General features: G+C 36.7%; 2 protein-coding genes across 2 annotated transcripts; one reads left to right on the forward strand and one right to left on the reverse strand.

Moving 5' to 3' along the window:
• The first annotated feature begins 872 nt into the window (after positions 1–872).
• On the forward strand, positions 873–2,049 carry LOC112190428 (citrate-binding protein). The gene is made up of 2 exons (XM_024329860.2): positions 873–1,246; positions 1,547–2,049. The coding sequence occupies exons 1-2, from the start codon at positions 950–952 to the stop codon at positions 1,931–1,933; spliced, it is 684 nt and encodes a 227-aa protein (XP_024185628.1). The 5' UTR covers positions 873–949; the 3' UTR covers positions 1,934–2,049.
• A 3,734-nt stretch (positions 2,050–5,783) lies between these two features.
• Positions 5,784–8,997, reverse strand: LOC112184143. The gene is made up of 3 exons (XM_024322423.1): positions 8,559–8,997; positions 7,795–8,152; positions 5,784–5,910 (listed from the first exon to the last, which is right to left on the reverse strand). The coding sequence occupies exons 1-3, from the start codon at positions 8,995–8,997 to the stop codon at positions 5,784–5,786; spliced, it is 924 nt and encodes a 307-aa protein (XP_024178191.1).
• Positions 8,998–19,725: the final 10,728 nt, after the last annotated feature.

A 19,725-nucleotide genomic window follows, 5' to 3' on the forward strand; every position in this document is an offset into this window, starting at 1 on the left:
CTAGTGTAATGCTTACTAAAACAACCTTCAATATCACATTGTCCTTCACCATAGACTAAAGCTCCAACATCCAAAGGGAATAAGCAATAACCAAGAATTCATTCAATTCAAGATTCAACATTTCAACATCAACTGGAAAATGGAAATCCGAAATCAACCCATTTCAACAATTCAAGGAATCAAGGCTACTGGCTAGTGGCTACGGTCTATTGTCTATACCATTACCAACAAGTCACAAGATCAAATGATCAATTAGATCAATATACGATATGATGGATTCTCAATATACGAAATGAATCATATGATGCTCATGCTCTGATGCTTACCCAGTCACCCAGAATAGCAGAAGTGCAGAACTCCAGATGATGAGAAGAGGAGGCGAGGTCGCGAGAAGCCAACCGAGCAGTCGCCACTCGCCATTCGCCGAGGAGCAGAAGAAGACGGAGACTCAGAGAGTTGGAGAGGGAGAGAGATATCAGGGTTGCTGGAGCTCGGATTAGACTCGAGAGTGCCGGCGTGCTCCAAGTCTCGGTGATGGCGGCGACGTCTGGGGCGACGGAGGGAGTGTCAACTTCTCCCTTCTTCTCCTCCTTATTTTTTTATTTTTTATTTTTTTATCTGCATGCCTATATAAAATTTTGTCTTTTTTAGGCCCCTAAAAATCTGAGGCCCTTTTTTTTTTTTTAGGCCCTTAAAAATCTGAGGCCCTAGGCCTGGGACTGCTTCGCCTAGGCTCAGGGCCGGCACTGTGTAGACCCTGCACGCCTCATGAATTATTTTCTGGATGGTAGAATAGCTTTATCACTTGCCCTTTGAAAAACAAATTAAAAATGTAGCCCTAGTTGCCCGGCCTTCATTAATCTAATAATCAGTCCTCACCATCTCACTACTATATATCTCAACACTTCATCTGAACTAAACCATATTCAGGTTTCTTCAGAAAAAAAAAATGGCATACTCCTTTCACTCCCTAGCTTTCTTCTGCTCAAGCATTCTAATATTCAAGCTTATCAGTCTTCACCAGTCAGCCTTGGCTTGGAGTTGTGGACCTGATGTTCGTCCTACACAGGGCTTTGTCTCCCTCCCTTTCAACCGATCCTACTACCATATTCAGAAACCTTATGATGTGCCTGAAGACCAGCGCTACTGCTTCATCGATGGAGTTCATAAATGTTGGGTCTACTCCACAGACAAACCTCACACTACCACCAGCCAAACCCTGCCTCGCACTGAAATTGCTATACAAGTAAGTCATGCACACCACTGGTTGTATTTCTCTTGGTCACTTAGTGGTGATTAAAGATTCTGTTCACCGTTGAATCAATCTGAATCCTAAAGCGGAGAATGATAACTATTAAAAGTAAAAAGGTAAAAACCATGAGTTTTAGTACGTTTATTATTAAACATGAAAATATTTAAACCTAGAGGGAACACTATTGCACCCAACCCTACATTAGTAATTCAGAATTTTAAATAAAAAATTAGAAGTGCGAACATTAACATTGCTCAATAATCATAAGTCCTCATTTTTATGAATTGATGGCAGGGATACGGTTACTCTTCTGGGGTGTGGGAATTTGAAGCATATGCGTATGTGCCAAATGGAACATCAGGGGTCTGCATAATGCAAGTGTTTGGAGCAACTGCTCCTCATGCCTCAACTCTGATGTTGAGGGTCTACAATGGTTCACTCACCTACTACAGGGCTCCAGTACTGGTTCCAAACATCTACGATAAATGGTTCAAGATCAATGTGGTTCACGACGTTGATGCTGCGAAAGTCAGAGTCTTCATTGACGGCTGTCTCAAAATCGAAGCAGATGGTCGTGGAGGAACGTCTCACGCTTTCAAATGTGGAGTGTATGCCCAGATGAATGACTCTACTTACATGGAGTCTCGCTGGAAAGACATCAAAGTTTTAAGGAAGCGTTGACCTTGATTTTCATTATAAGCTTGTTAGTTAATTTGTTTGTCATAAGAGAAAAACAAAATTGTTCATTGTTATTGTATCTTTGTGATTTGAGTTAAATCTTTGTGATTAATTGGAATGCAGTTAGAAACTTGGTCATAACGTACGTTTAGTTTCATTAGAAAATGAACTTAGAGAACCGAGAAATGAAACAGCTTTATCAGTTATGTCCTCCGCAAATCTGTTCCCAAGATGAGTCATGCAATGCAACTAATTCAATTACAGATTACTGTGGCATTTTTTTTTAGAGAAAAATGAATATTCATATATTCGAACGGCTTAACTGACCCACTGTCAGGAAAATACATATATCAGAATTTGAAGTCTCCGCAATAATAAACTGTATGCCTATTCGGCCTAAGCGGGATACAGAGTCCCAACAAGTAATCTTCATTTTAATTTCACTGCGCATTTATTCAAACAACATATACTGAAGCACAAATTGAATGGGGAGTAGTCTGTCAAATTGAAAAATTGAAATTTTGGGAGTGACAGTATTAATTTATTATGAATTGATTTTAGGTTAAATGAAAGGAGAAATGGTGATTTGGGCCCCAACTGTTGGACAGATGCTCCATCACACGCAATGCAATTACAACTATGACAATTTTAATTTTTACATGTCATAAATATTCCAAGAAATATCATATTTCTACTTTATAGTTTAGGGTTTTGTGTAAGCGGAAAATTAAACTACACATGAAGTTGCATGAATAATAACACAAGATGAAGAACATATATATAGCACGACAAGACAATGACAGAATTGGTTATGAACATGAATCATACCAGCAGTGGTGGAGAAAGGCATCGATCTTGCAGCAAGGTGTTCTGTGACCCTCTCAACTTAGAAGCTACTATCTATGGGGCTAGAACTGTATATTTGTGTGTCTATATGAGGTCATTGTACAGAAAAATGAATACCTGCCCATGACAGGTTGCTTAATATCATTATTAGTGTATCTAACCAAATATATCCGATATATTGTTACCAAGCCGTTTAGATTCCCAATTGTATATATTAGATTCACAAATAAATACAAATATCATGGAATAGGTTTTCTCATATTATCTCAAATTACTTTCTCTTTAGGTAACAATAGTTATTACCAGGGGCGGAGGGAGGCAGGGGCCCACTGGGTCTGTGCCCCACTTAGCTTTTCAGGAAAAAACTAATATATAAATATATATATATATATATATTAATATTATATTAATATCAGGTTTATACTATATATTTTTATATTATTTTCTCAACCAGATGAATGTACTCTTTCAATCATCTTCACGTGCTCTTCTTTTTCTTTTCTTTTTTTACCCGTCCCATGTTTGACCTTCTATTAATATCATATAATATTTTTCTTTCCTATATCCTTTTAGGTTTAATGATTTCTATTTCTTTATTACTTTCAGATTTTCAAGTCCAATAGAAAAACAATTAATAAAATATTCTATTACATCAATATATATATATATATATATATATTTATCTTATCAAGTAACAATTCTCAATCAATTCTTTTGTGAAGAGTATTGATGTAGTCGTTTCTTTTTGTTCTCACTACTTCTCTATTCTTCATTCAAATATGTTAAAATACTTTAAAAGAAAAGAAAATCTTGGTACAGAGGAGTCGTTGAGTATAAATACCTCATTGGAGTCATCCCCCGTAAAAAAAACAAAGAAAAATGATAGTAATTCTAAAAAGCCTTGTCCCAACGTTATTGAAAAATATCCTTCTGATCCTGGAATTCATCCTCCAATTTCAAGTTGTCATCCTAATGTAATATGAAATCTAGTCGAGGACAATTACCATTGTAATAAATAGAAATTACATTTAAAGATTTTGTATGTTTTTATATTTATATTTTTTTTGTGCCCCAGTAAACTTAAATTCCAATGAGGTTGATCATATCAAGTCTTACATTTTGAAGATAGGCTGATCAGTACAAGCATGTTTTTTTTATTAGATAACGCATATCACTATTAGTTGGAGTGGGGAAGCAATTAGTGTTGAAACGTCAAAGTAAACAGCAAGACACCATGACTTACAAATTAAACAGGATTAAGAAACAGACCCCTATTGAGGCATCATAACCCAAACCAAACATGAAAAGAAAATAACATGACAGGCCGGCATGAACAATAAAATGATTAAGCTGCAGGATCGATCACCAAACATCATGCAAGATTAATTATTCAGTACAACTGGTAAGAGGTGGTGTTCGAGCAAGTGGCGCTGCAGCAGGAGCAGTAGTAGTCACAGCAGCCGCAGCATCACAGTAGCCTCGTAAGACGTCACCTTGTTCTGCAGTGAAGCCAAGGGAAGTAAGCATTACAGGCCAGCAGTGGCGTGTAATGGTGGCGATAGCTTTGCAACAGTCTGGACCGATATTAGCCTTCCCATTCAGGAAATACACAACAATCTCTTGCGAGCAACATTTCAGCTCCACCAGTGCATTTCCGCATTCCACTAGCAGAAATTTTCCTAGTAGCAGTTGCATTACTTGCACTCAGTATGAGGGATGCGATCAGTGTCACCATGGAAACCAAAACCAAATTCTTCAAAGCCATTGTTTGAAAATATGTCTATGTAAATGGGATTTGTGTAAATTCGGAAGCTGAGTGAAGAACAAGTGAGGGTTTGAGAAATTATTTATAGTGAAGGTGATGAGGACGGTTCGGGAGAGGAGAGGACTGGTAATTGATTGAGATTCTATCATTATAATTACTTTCATGATATAATTATGGCTCCTCCAAAACGTTAATTGAAATGCAGAAAGTCAGAAATTAATTAAGAAGCTATATATAAATCATGATGCATACGCGCCTATTGGATTTCCAAGACGGATATGTTCTCACGATCATGTTCAAGTATATACTGTACATATGGTTTTTAATTTCCTCTGGTTTTGGCTTGTTATTTAGATTCTCAAGCTGAAGGAAAGGTGAGTAGTATTAGAGTTGAAAGTTTATCCAAGGCAGTTTCTTTACTTGGGTCTTTATTTTCTGACGAGCTATGAATACCCTCCACCGGCATGGTTCCTTTTTTTTTTTTTTGAAAAATAGATAACTTCATTACTTATTATGGCTAGAAGGCACGTACATCATAAGTTGTCTCATACCAAAAGTTCTAGATGGCACAACCTGCCGAACAAATGACAAATAACCCTCATTGTAAACAAATGCACGTACACAATTAGACAAGCAACAAACAAGAGAAAATCGCAACCTAGTAGAAGATACATGACTCGAAGCAACTGAACAACAAGTAAGTTCGCTTAAAGACCTCAATTGGTGCACGAAAATACTAGTAGATTGCAAAGTGCCTCCCACAAATGTAAGACTCAGTAGGTCACGAGATATGGTTTGTTGGAACAAGTCCAAGCCACCAGTCCACTGTCCTGAGCCTGCATTTGAGTAAACCACCACATTCGAACTAAGGCCCAAACGACCCAAGCTCCATCCTCTCCTCCTCGCCCTTGAATATGATCGGCGACTACTCTCCTGGTGGAGGAACACCACCAAAATCTGGCAAAACAAAAGGGCATATCATTTATTCCTGGGTCCCAAACCCAGATCTTCCATCACACTAATTTGGACACCCAAGAACAAGGCATCCAGACTGAGTGCTTGACCAATCCTGTCGCCGCCATTGATCTGCACCCACAGTATCATGACCTTCCACCAAAGCAAGGCTTTGGTTCCATTCAGCAATGACTCTACTACAATTCCTGTGCCTCCATCGAAGATCTTCCAATCCCTATAAGAAGGGGGAGACGCCTCTCAAACCCGATCTTGGGTCTCCTCCCCCAACTAAAGAGCCATCCCCGCTGGAAGCTGAGCCAATCCAAATAGCATACAATCCACCTTCCCGAAACGAGCAAAGGGCCGATCAACAGCCTGGCGCAATCGACGAGTATGTGGAGGCTGATAAAGTAATCTGGGGTTCACATCCAAAACCAATTGGCAATGGATGAAGTGACCCAAACTCTTATAAACCCATAGGCAAGGTCCCATTTTTCCCATGTGGAATGTATATATTCTCAACATGCATCCACACGTGTGGTGAATTTTCAAGCCATACACATGGACAATTTTGGGTGACGTGGAACCCGTGTGGCTGTTAAGCATGCACACGTGGGTAACCCGCTCTGATACCATGATAAAGTAATCTAGGGTTCACATCCAAAACCAATTGGCAATGGATGGAGTGACTCAAACCCTTATAAACCCGTAGGTAAGGTCCCATTTTTTCCATGTGGGATGTATATATTCTCAACAGAGGCGGCAAAGGCCTCCTTGGAAGCCGCACCAATGGGGTGGCTCTAGGGTTTGTCATAACAACTATAAGAGAATTTTTAACCTAAAAAAATGCCGCGCAATAAGAATTTATGCCTATGGTCAAGTTACTTTCTTCCTCCTCTCCTAGAGATTCATGCTCCAACGATCTATGGATGGGGTTCTAGAAATCTCATAAAAGGGGGTCAGTCTTATCTTGAACCTAACATATGATTGGAACAAATCACATACTTGGTTTTCTAAGCGAAACTGCCTAACCCCTAAATACTATTCAAAGTTGTAAAACAAGTGTGTTATTCAGCTAGACCACCAATCAATAACAAATTAGCTTACACAAAACCAATAAAATAGCTACTTTCTCAAACTCATCATAAGCATTTCCTCTCAAATTCTCATTATCTGTATGACTATGTCTTTAAGAAAGTTGATCTAGTTGTTTTGTTGAACAGTTGAAGAAATGGCAATGTTCAAGGCATTTACTGCTTTATGTATCCTCTCTCTCTTGATATGTTAGTTGTGCACTGAAACCACCAATACCAACTTAATTGATAATCTAAGATTTGACCTACCGATATTTCGGGCTGGGAAAAACTGCTTGCCTCCACCAAGCAATAAGTATTACAAAGATTGTAAGAGTGAGCAACGGGGTAGCAGGAAACTAAAATAAAGTTTAGAAGTAGAAGAGTTGAGAGCCACCAAAGAATATAACTTGCTATCAGAGATGTTCCCCTAGTCAGTTACTGACCAGGGATTATTTGATTAACTACCGTCCGATTGAAATCGGACGGTTGACAGATCTCATCTTTTAAAAATCTAGATACCTGTCAACCGTCCAATTTTAATCGAACGGTAGTTGAGCAAATAATACTGACCAGAGGAACGGGACTCAACTTGCTATAAATTGAGCGTTAAGACAATACCAAAATGGGTGTACCGTGTATCTATTTTCTAGAAGTATAGAAATAATGACATATATATACTTACACTACTATAAACAAAACGTTATAATTAATTGTATATCTAACTAGCGATATGTTGATCCGTTAGATCCAGTGGCGGATCCAGGATCCTAGAAGTGTCTAGGCTAATTAGAAGTGCACAATTTTTTTTTTTTTTTTTGAGGTTTGGAACCCAGTGGGAGGCTCATCCTCACGCCTTTATAATTTTGAATCAAAACATACAACGGAGGGGACATAAAACCAAACCCCGTAAATTAAAAATTACAAGCATACATTTGTTGTAAAATAACAATAAACTAACTAAATCGTACCCTCCGAGACCCACTCACTTCAAACTCAGCAATCACAGAATCATTATCAATGCTATCGGCCAATTCTTTTTCGATGCAGAGAACCATCAAATTATCAAGAAACTCATCTTCCATCTTATTTCGAAGTTTTTTTTAATGATATTCATAGATGAAAATGCTCTCTCTGTTGTTGCTGTAGAAACTGGCAGAGTTAGAACAAGACAAATCAATCTATAAATCATAGGAAAGAATGCTGACTTTCTTGATTGAACTAACCGCCAACACAAATCAGACACAGTAGTTGTGTTGGCAAATCTTGGATCCCTCTGAATATCTGTTAGAAAAAACTCACACTCCATATCTAGAGCAAGCATATCATATGATGTAAAGTCTTGAGGATAAAACCTCAAAGCAAGATTGTTAACATCTTCAAATTTAAATGATCGAAAATTATCACGTGGATCAAATGTAGCACTAAGAACAAGGATCTCCAACGAATCATCTGTAAATCTACTATCCAACTCTGCCAACTGAAAGTCTATCATAGCATTAAGTATATTGATCTGATAATAATGCTCATTTGTAATATTTTGTTCACAGCCCCTTATACCTTTCTTGTAAGGAGCAAACATATCTGGCATAATAATATCATACTCACAACAAAATGATTCAACCCTCATAATCAAAGCATCCCAACCATCTTCTCTCATATCTTGAAGTTTTTATTTTGTTATTGAAAGAAAATTGAGAGCATTCAAGATGTCTATGGCTTTTTTTTTGCAATGACTGACAAAGAAAATCAGTAATCTTTATGACATCATGCATCACAAGCAAGCAAAACACAAAATCAAAACGCTGCATTGCCTTACCTACACTCTTTGCTTCTCCTTGTACTTTTTTTGGTCCATTTGCAACCCAATCTACAAGAGTTGTTTGGGTAGCTCCAAATAACTTAATCAAACTTGAAATAGAGTGAAGATGTGAACCCCAACGAGTAGCCCCTGCTCGTTGCAAAGTGCAAGTCTGATTAGCACCTGTACCTGTCTCAAGTGCTCCAGCAGCTACTAAATCTGCAATTTCTTCTTCTCTAATAACTCTCAAAGCTGAATGTCTTTTTGCAGAAGAATCAACAAAATTTACAATCAAATTTAGAGTTGAAAATAATTCCCAAATATCATGCACCCCTTTAGCTGCAGCATTTAAAGTCAATTGTAAGTGATGAGCAAAGCAATGAACATAATATGCATATGGACACTCTTCACGAAACAAAGCTTGTAAACCATTATATTCACCCCGCATGTTGCTAGCACCATCATATCCTTGCCCACGCATATTTTCAACTTGAAGATCATATTGAGTAAGGACTTTGGATATCTCATCTTTTAGAGTTTGAGAACAAGTGTCTGCCACACTAAGCACTTTGAAAAACCGTTCTCTAATAAACCCATCACAATCAACAAATCGAAGAATGATAGCCATTTGTTCCCTATTAGATACATCAACCGCTTCATCAACAAAGATTTGTATTGGCATCTCTCAGTTCCTCCCAAATCTTGGTTCTAACTTTGTTACCAAGTATATTTGCAATTTGTTTTTGAATAATGGCAGAAATATACTTGGCATTCCCAGGAGCATTTTGTAAGACTTTGCAAACATCTATATTCATTCTTCCAAACGAATTCACAACCGCATTGAAATTGCTACCATTGGATGAATTAACCGATTCATCATGGCCTCTAAAAGCACATCCTTGGTGTGCCAACAATCTTACACTCTCTATAGTAGTAATAAGCCGGAGTCGGTTATCTGCTACTTCTTGTGATGATTGTGTGCTAATCACTCTTTCAATATGCTTAGACTCCCACTTGTGCATGACAATATTATGTGCTGAAATTATGCCTCCTATGTGATGGAGAATGCCAGATTTTTTTGACATAACATTCTTCTAACCTTGAATCCCATGCTCAGTAAATGTTGGATGATGGGATGGATAACTATCAAACAAGAAACAAGGGAACCAAAATGCTTTGTCCAACTCTTCAGAATACTCAAGCCAAGACCATTCTTTGAACCACTTGGGACTAAATCTTCGACCTTGACCTCTGTCAAATGAAGATGGGTAACTACTTAAGTGGGGTTGATATGGTCCTAAGACCACATAAGTTCTTCGAATATTGTCACGCTCATTCAAAGGGTACTTGCATATTGGACGTCGTATTCCTGGATCACGTTCAAGGGAAGTAAAATCAAAACTTTCTTCTCTCTCAATTCTTTCATTACGACACTCTTCTAGTGGAATAGATGGAGAAGGGTTTAAAGGGACATCATTAACATAATTATCAATCACACTCCCACTCCCATCGACACTATCACTTGATGGAGTATCATTTGCAAACCATGACAGATGATTTTTGTACCTCTTGGGTTTCCGGTGATCCGACATTATATTCAATACCTATAATATTATATAAATACCACCATTAAAATTATATATATATATATATATCTATATTTTAGACATAACAGTGCATTCAAGTCGGCAAGTCACAGTAATTAAACAATGAAACCAAGCTGCAGCATTTAAACAATTATATATACCAATATACCATGATTACCATCATTAATTCATTATATTCAAGTCGGCAAGTCACGGTAATAAAACAATAAAACCAAGCTGCAGCATTTAAACAATTATATATACCAATATACCATGATTACCATCATTAATTCATTATATTCAAGTCAGCAAGTCACAGAGTAAGTAAACAATTAAACCATGAAACCAATTAACCAAATAAGCAATAATAGACTAATAGAGCATATATGAAGAGCAGTAGAGCACAGAGTCACAGAGAAACAAATCAACTAATCAAGTCGGCATTCGGCAAGTCTTTGGAATCAAAAAAGTCAACAGAGTAAGAGACTCAATACCCACTTACCCAGAAATCCAGATTCACAGCAGTAACTCCGACTCGCTCCGTCGTTCGCCAACTCCAATTCAAACAATCTCACGCAGGCATGCATCAGTAAGCCTGCATGTCAGCCACTGAGTCACTGACCTCCATCCAAACGCACAAGCAGGTCTGCCTACAAAACCAGTAAACCACAAACCCAGAAATTTAGAGTAGATTCATGGGATTTCCTGAAATTGAAATTTAAATCTCCATTAAGATGAAAGATAGAGTAATTGTACCTGTGAAATAGGGATCCCCAAATCGGATTGTGGGTTCATGGAGATTTCCGGCGGCGATTGTGGGAGTATTCAATCCTTCACTTCAACTGACCCGCTGCGGCCTGTGGGAGACTGGGAGTATGCGATTTTGGACTTCAAGTCTTCAACAAATTTTTTTTTTTCTTTGGACTGGTATGGGACTATGGGCTGAAGGGACATATACTTAGGGGTTTTTGGGCCAAAATGTTGTCTGAGCTATAGCCCATAAAGCCTTCCATGTAGTTTCACACCTGGTTAGATCAACTATATATCAAGAATCAAGTTTAATTATGTCGACGCATTGAGAAGCATGTGTTGATCGTGCTAGAGCTATGAAAGGAACCTGTAGTAGAATATTTTAAGAACTTAGTACTACTGATTAGGAGGAAAAACCCTAATAGGAAAACCTCTTTGTTTTACAGACTTGCTCATTGAGAATTAGTGCCTATACTGGTTGAACTATTGAAGGCTTTTATTGGGAAAATGTCATTCTCGACCAAACAAATTATATACGTTCCGCGTCGATGCAGAAGACTTATTCAACACCACCATGAACAAGTCTTGATCTTATACAGTTCCAGCGATAGGTAGATGCATGCTACACACTACCTCCCCCATATATTCGATTATGTCACTACTAGCAAAATAACAACACACACGGATTTACTGTAGTTAAAAGCCACAGATATCCGTGTAAAATATAAATACTAACATAAATCCGTGTGAAATGAGCATAATTGGGCCCACAATAATTTATACAATAACAATATCAACGGAAATCCGTGTGAATAAACAACAGTAACAGATGTCTCTGTAAAAACTAAAACATTTTCACACGGTTATCTGTGTGAATATCAATTCATACTGATTTCTGTGAGTATTATAAATAAGTTTATTTAGAAATTGTTAATTTTTTATGTTATGTGAATTATAGAGGGACGGATTTCCGTTACAATAAGTTTTTGGTACAGATTTCTGTGTGAAATGAGTAACACACGAATATCTGTGTGAAATGTTAACACGGAAATCCGTGTGAATAAACAATAGTAACAGATGTCTGTGTAAAAATTAAAACATTTTCACACGGTTATCTGTGTGAATATCAATTCACACTGATTTCTGTACGTATTATAAATTAATTTATTTAGAAATCGTTAATTTTTTATTTATGTGAATTATGGAGGGACAGTTTTCCGTTACAATAAGTTTTTGGTACAGATTTCTGTGTGCAATGAATAACACACGAATATCTGTATGAAATGTTAACAGGGATATCTGTGTGAAAATAACAATTAGCTCCAGAATTCAGTGTGAAAAACTCTATCAGAGACAAAATTCCGTGTAAACAATCGAATGACAATTAACATGACAGTTATTGGGTACTGAGGTAAATACACACGGATATCAGTTGCAAATGTGTATGTATTTCACACGGATTTATGTGGCAAAATAACTTGAAAGAAAATTATTATCAATAAAAATAAAAGCTAATGACTAATTATTTAGTTTCAAAAAATAAGGGCGGGCCAATCAATTTATTCTAGCTCAATATTTGGATACTCCCACGAATTACTGTGACTGCTGTTGTAAATATTTGAATGATAATAGGTGACAGCTATTGAGTTACCGAGGTAAATTCACACTGATATCTGTAATAAATGTAAATGTATTTCATACGGATTTTTATGTGAAATATTTTAAACACACAGATTTCCGTGCATCAATGCTGCTTAAAACCAGATTACCAAATAAAACACTTAACCAAAATACTCCTCTGTCTCCCTCTTTAAATTGGGTAAATTGAAAAGCCTCCTCCGAATTCTCCTGTGTCTCCCTCTCTCTCATCTCCTCCACCCACTGCCCCCTCCCCCACCCTCTTCTCCACCTCCCCCTCTCTCTGCTCCTCCGCCCATTGCTCTCCCTCTCTCTCATCTCCAAATTGTTATGGTTTAATGGAGGACAAAGGAACTAGATCTGTTTTCTCTCTCCTCTGACACCCACTTCCGGTCACCACCGTGACTCACCTCCACCATCACGGACCTCACCAACCTCCAACGAGTTTAAAGCAGCCTCCTTGACTTCCGACAACAATCGACGCACCGACGCTGCTCACTTCCACTGTCAAGCACCGCCTCCCTCCACTCCATTGGCATAGCCGACTCAGATTGTTCGCTTCCAGCGTCAAGCATCGCCTCCCTCCAATCCATCCTTCCCTCTTCTCTATGTCGGCGTCTCTTCCTCCGCCTCTGCCACCGCCCAGGAAGTTAGCCGGCACCGACATGATTTCTGCATATACACAAAGACCTTACTAGGTTATTTTTAAGTTCTCTCAGTATGTGTGAGTAAGTACCTTCTTATTCTTGGTCGATTGTATGTCCACTATTCCTATGAGCTTCTGCTACAATTTTTGCACAACTTATATGTTTTTATAACCAATTTCTGTATCGATGTTTTTATTCGTTTTGCAGTTTCTCCTGGACAACTTAGCTCAATTACCAATAATGCTGGGTTTCATTAAATAAACTTTTTGTTCAAGTCTCAACTGTGAAATGGTATTGTAATCAGTGGCGGAGCCAGAAATTGAAGTTTACTGGGGCACAAAAAAATAATAATATAAAAATATACAAAATTTTTAAATATAATTTCTATCTATTACAATGGTAATTATCCTCGATGAGATTTCATATTTTGAAATCGTAGCATGATAGTCTCATCATCTATACTAGTACAAATATTTTTCTCAATATATGAAATCAAACAATTGTTCATAAACTCGTCACCCATTCGACTGCATAAACGAGTCTTCACAATGTTCATAGCAGAAAATACTCTTCACAAAAAGAATTAGTTGAGAATCATTACTTGACGTTACACACACACATGTTATTGATATAATAAGATATTTTTTTAATCGTTTCTGTATTAGACTTGAAAATCTATAAGTAATAATGAAATAGAAATCATTAACTATAACCAATTATATTATTGATGTTAAAAGAATTTGGGAAAGAAAAATATTATATAAAATATTAATAGTGATTAATTATCAAGGTTAATTAGGAGGCTGGTCCATCTCCTCAAATAATCCCACAAAAAATAACCCAAAACAAAAAGAGCACGTGAGCGTGCATCAGCATTAGTTAAAGTTAAAAAATTAATTTAAAATAAATAAAAAAAATTCATTTTCTAATATAATATTAACATACTATATAAATAATTTTTTTTTTTTATAAAAACTACGTCATGCTATAATAGCTTTTATACCTCATTCTGCAAGGTTTTGATAACATTCATCTAAGTTTTTCTGATGATTTAGCTTTCTGAGATTTCATTTTTGTCTCCTTAATTTCACCTTGCATCTGGATTTTCCAGGATACGAGGAAAATGTACTTATGCTTTTACAAGGAAGGCTTCAATTCAGTTTCTGCTCTCAAGCTAAGAGGTGTTACTCTATGACATTGTCTTGGTTGCCATCAGTCGAATACCGCTAATCGAAGACAAAGTTTGGTTATGTCAAGCTCTCATCCAAACTTTTCACATTTCACTTGGAATGTTGCAGCTTGGGCAGACAACAAAGTTAGTAGTACTTGCATTGTTGATGATCATGTAGTAAGTTTTATTCTAATTAGCAGTCTTGATAGGAAAATCTGTAGTTCACTTTTTCAACCACAAATCTGAAAGAAGGTTGTTGCGATAATGGCATCTGGTTGGTCTTTAAAATTTACAGGGAATACTACTATGATTTTCTGTGGCTGCAAAACCCAATTAATGTTTTAAGTGTAATCCAGGTATTAAAATGTAATGAGTATATTGATCAGAGTAGGCTCAGTTGATAAATTTCCTAGAATATTATCATGTAGGTAGGGTTGTTGTTGGCCATGTTTGATGCACAACTAAAAACTAAAAACACCCGCAGCAAAGCGCAAGTTGTTTATCTAGTCTTAGTGATATTCCACCTTCAATAACAATGTATTCCAGAAAGCAGCCTTGTTTTTTGTAATATAAGAATTTACTTTGGTATGAAATGTAAAGAATATCTTGCTATGAATGTAAAGTTTTAATATTTTCGATTGAGTTGTGGATTTGTTCATTTTGTTTTAAATATTTGTAGTATATTTATTGTATAAAAATAAAAGTATTATTATGCTTAGGTTGCAAATTAATTAGCAGAATTTTTTTTTTTAACATGCTGTTACTTTTACACACAGAAATCAGTGAGAGTTAGGGTATATGGATCTCACACGGAAATTCATGTCAATAAAGTTATAGGTTTTGACACAGAAATCAGTATGAGTTGTATCCCGTACAGTAATCCGTGTGAAATACAGTTTACACATTTGGCACATAAATCCGTGTGAAATAGAGTTGTTCACACGGAATTGCGTTCCATTCCGGTAATTTATATTTATGGAATTATAGTGGGGCCCACGTCAAATATTCACACGGACAAAATAATCCGTGTGAGATGAGCATTACCTCCCTCCAAACCACACAGTAACTCAATCTGTGCGTGTACCGTGGGTAAAAACTATTACACACTGAAATCCGTGTGAGAAAGTCTTATTACCGATAGATTAAAATATGTGGGTAATTGTTGTTTTGCTAGTAGTGTGTTGAACGACTGCAGTGTCCGCCTAACCCAAAACGATGGACGTCTGACCCAACAATCAATCAGCTGACCATGACTGAATCGCATGATTTCGAGTATTTAGACCTAATGCTTAGGTTAAATATTCAAGAGATCAGCTAGCCAAAACAAAAACTCCATAATTAGTGAAAACTTAAGGGCTCCTTCCGTGTAGCATTTCTCTTGCCCAGTTTCTAAATGGTTGGGTCCAAACTCAGTCAAGTAACTAGATACTATCCAAATATTATGGGTTGGTTGTTAATTATGCCCTAAATAACAACAAACACCTCCTGAATATTTCATTCGGTTCAACCTCATCTGCTACCTTCACATGCATGCTTTAAGACAGTCCTAGGCATTAAAACAAATCGCAAATGTTTAATTATGGCAAGTGAGATGGAAGTTTATGAGGGAGGTGACCATAATTAAAAAATTTTGCCGTCCTGGAAACTTGTGGTTGTACCTCTATGCTTGATATATTCTTCCGGTGATGTTACGATGAATACATTTTATACAGATGTCTGTATCACCTACCTACTAACTACTCTTTTGGCTTTTGGCCGGCCGGGGTTTACTGACGAACAGTCTAGCTAGTTCTTATCTTTTTCTGGGCAAACCATATTCTCAGCTGTTATGTTTTGAACTGGTCTGTACGTGCTAGAATCTTGAATATATATTGTGTGGTAGTGACATGAACTAATTAGTTAACTAGCTAACTAATGGGTATCGATCAGTTAATATAAACCTAATCTAGGGATTAGGATTAGAAAAACCAATAGCCAGGTAATCTTGACAGGAAAAATTTGACCGTACATCCTTCACATTAGGATTAGAAAAATCTAATTTATCGCTATCAGCCTATAGTGCCACTCTCCTTGTTGTCATGTCTTGGTATAATTTACTCCACCTATTTCAGCAGAAATCACGCGCGTCCGAAATTCAGTGGGCGTTTCATTTTTTTTCTTTTTTCTTTTATTAAGTTAATCTTTCAAAACTTTGTTTCTGTATCTTTGTTTTATTCATTCAAGGATCAATCAAGGTTCGAAGTTTAGAACCCGTTAAAATTTTGACATTGCAGAGCTATACAGTACTTTCCTACTTTTCATTTTGGAAAAGAAGTCTGAAGCAGTTATTCAAAAAAAAAAAAAAAAAAGGTCCGAAGCAGGAGTGTACAAAACAGGGAACACGTTACATTTTACTACTACTTCGTGTTAATTATGAATTTATGAGTCATTTTTCATATATCCTATTCATCCAATACCATAAGGATGAGAGTGTCTCTAATGCTAACTTTAAAATAGAGACTCTGTATGAGAACTATTAAATCAACGGTTAGATAAGAATTTTTAATTTTAATTTATTAATTTTTTTTTTCAACATATAACTATATAAGTCATCCAACCATTGAATATTTAAAAGTCCTCATGTAGTCCTTATTTTAAAATCTTTCATTAGAGCTTTACTTTAATAAGAATTTGGGTTAAATACTGCTTACTCCCTATATGTATAGGGTGTCATCGTTTCAGTCTCTGACCTTCGAATTTCACCTAAAAAATCCCTGAACTCTCAATTTCCTCCCAATTGGTCCCTATCGTCAAACATCCGTCAAAAATTCTGTTATCTTCCCCTAAAAAGTCTATTATACCCTCAATTACTTTAAAAAAATATATATTTCTCTTCCTCTCTTTTTTATTAATTTTTTTTTCTTTTACCTCTTCTTCTTCCGGCTCTCTCGCCTCCTTCTTTTCATCTCCTCATTAGGATGGTTCCAATCCACAGACCTTCAAGAGATGAAATGAAAAAAAGAAATAAAAGAGAGAGTAAAAATAAATTTTTTTAAAAAGTAAGTGAGGGCATAATAGATATTTTTAGCAACTTTAACAGAAAATTTTGACGGCAGGGACCAATTGGGAGAAAATTGAGAGTTTAGGGACTTTTAGGTGAAATTCGAAGATCAGAGACTGAAACGATGAAACTCTATAAGTATAGAGAGTAAACAATATTTAATCCTAAGAATTTCATAAGGCTTTAATTGTTAATCTAATTATTAATTGATAACATCACGTTCATATCTTGTGCAATTTTTATGGAAGCCACAAAAATGGAATAGTGCCCTCTCTGCTAGCATGATGCGGTCGATGGAGTTGCCTAAGCATGTTCTAGACCTTAACATCGGGAGAAGATTTTAAGATTATTAAAAAAGTTGGTTTTCATTTTTACTTTATAATTTCATTAATGTTGTGCCGTTAGTCATGGGTCAAATTTATAGTCACTATAACAAAATATAAATTAAATTTGCTTTACAGTTTCAGAAACCTGTAAATTGTAGTGTGAAAATGAGAAGGTTAGGGTTAGGAATAAAATAAAGAGTAGTAGTAAACTAGATATAAAGCATGCGCGATGCTGTGGGTTTATTGATATGATTTAGTTTAATAGACATTTATAAGGGCCGTGACCACTTACCCAATTCTAGCCTAAAAATTGCCCACTTACTTCACTAAGAGTTTTTTAACCCCATTACCCAATCCAACGGTGTTTGACAATATTACCCCTATTAATTAACTCTCTCTCTCTCTCTCTGTCCCCTCCCTCTTCGACCTATTCTCTCTCTCTCTCTCTCTCTCTCTCTCTCTCTCTCTCTCTCTCTCTCTCTCCATGTCTGCAGATCCGACGCCGAATTCTGGATCGGATGCACACCTATCTCGCTCTCTCTCTACCCCACCCCCGAGACTGATTTCGAACTCGACTCCTCCGACCCTAGCTCACTCCAAGAAGGAGGCTCCGATGAGCTTGCGACGGCGCTACAAGTCGTCGTTTGTTTGGGTTGAGCGAGGCGGAGCTCCGAAGCACCGGCGATCTGATCTCGGAAGACGAACCAACGTTTGAACCCGACGTCTCTGACCGCAGCTTACTCCACGACGGAGGCTTCGGTGAGCTCACGACGGCGCTACAGGTCATAGTTCGTCTGGGCTAAGTGAGGCGGAGCTCCGAAGCACCGGCAATCTGATCTCTTTCAACGAACCAATGTTGACAGGAGGTTTGAAGGAGGAGAAGGATCTTCTCTGACTGGTGCCCAAAGCTTTTTTTTTTTTTTTTTTTTTTTGGGGTAAACTGTAGGCAGAAGAATGAAAGAAAAAAATGGAAAGTCGTGACTGGGCTTGGAATCGAGTCACCGGAAGAATGGGTGCATGTTTATTGCCCCAATAATATGTTTATTGGGAGCAGTAATTTGACTATTGAGGATAACTGGGATGCAATAATATGATAACTAGGATGCAATAATATGATTATTGGGGGCAATAATATGATTATTAGGGGGCAATAATATGGTTACTGAGTATTATTAGGGGGCAATAAATTCAGACGCCGGAATCCAATCATTAGTCCGGTCTTTGGATTCGGGATTCCGATGAACGATCGCCTGATTAAGGTCACCGGAGTCCGGCAATGTCTCCTATGAGGCTATGACTTCTCCCTCAGTCCCTCTAAGTGAGAAAGAAGGAGAAGGCAAAAAAGTCCCAAAAATAAATAAAAAAAGAATTAATTAGGTATTAGGGAAATAATCTCTTAGAATGTGTTTGGATGAGGAAAAAAATGATGGAATTTAATTGAAAGTGAGGATTTCATAATTCCTAAAGCTAATTCCCTCGTTTGACATTATCAGATTGGAAATTTTAAATTTCTCTGTGGGAAAAAAAATGAAGGAATTCATTATTTAAATTTCTCACTTCAATTTCCACCAAAATATGTGTCATTTACGAATTCCTTTGCAATATTCAATTTTTATTTCCAAAACAAGACTTTTTCTATTTTATTTTTTATTTATTTTACACTTTCTTAATTTATTACACATTTCAAATCCTAAATAGATACCACCAAACAATAGAAATTGCAATTAATGGAATTTTAGATTGATGAAGTTAAAGATTCTATCATTTATAAATTCCTACGGATTTTATAATTTTCTCATCCAAACGCACCGTTAGAGTGTTTGGATAAGTGGGCAATTTTTATCCTAAAATTATGTAAATGGTCAATATCCTCATTTATAAATATTAGATACAAAACAAATTTTAACCCAAGACAAACCAAAACGTTGCTTGGTAATTATAACACTAATCTGGTGCTTTCTTTCATTATTTATTACATCACTCCAACTGAGGTTTTTTATGGAGCAAGTGAGAAATTTACTCGAAAGCCTTTGTCAACAATCAACTTGATTTGTTTAAGCTGCCCAAGCAAGCAAATTATAGCTGTTGCTGTTTTTTATTTGTCAATTTATTTTATATTACTAGAGTGAATTATGAACAACAAAGAAGCAAGAGTTTCAGTTACAAAATTCTCTAGGTACCACTGCTTTGAATGCCAT

This window comes from Rosa chinensis, chromosome 2, assembly GCF_002994745.2.
Source record: "Rosa chinensis cultivar Old Blush chromosome 2, RchiOBHm-V2, whole genome shotgun sequence".
NCBI classification, from domain to species: domain Eukaryota; kingdom Viridiplantae; phylum Streptophyta; class Magnoliopsida; order Rosales; family Rosaceae; genus Rosa; species Rosa chinensis.

Bases quoted from the DNA above. Each gene is read 5' to 3' on its own strand.
- LOC112190428 (XM_024329860.2), top strand. From the start codon at position 950: ATGGCATACTCCTTTCACTCCCTAGCTTTCTTCTGCTCAAGCATTCTA. The intron at 1,247-1,546 runs GTAAGTCATGCA...AATTGATGGCAG, and splicing joins GCACTGAAATTGCTATACAA to GGATACGGTTACTCTTCTGG.
- LOC112184143 (XM_024322423.1), bottom strand. From the start codon at position 8,997: ATGGCTATCATTCTTCGATTTGTTGATTGTGATGGGTTTATTAGAGAA. The intron at 8,153-8,558 runs GTACAGGTGCTA...TTATTATGCCAG, and splicing joins TGCTGGAGCACTTGAGACAG to ATATGTTTGCTCCTTACAAG. The intron at 5,911-7,794 runs GTTAGTTCAATC...TGTGAACCCCAG, and splicing joins GTGTCTGATTTGTGTTGGCG to ATTACTTTATCAGCCTCCAC.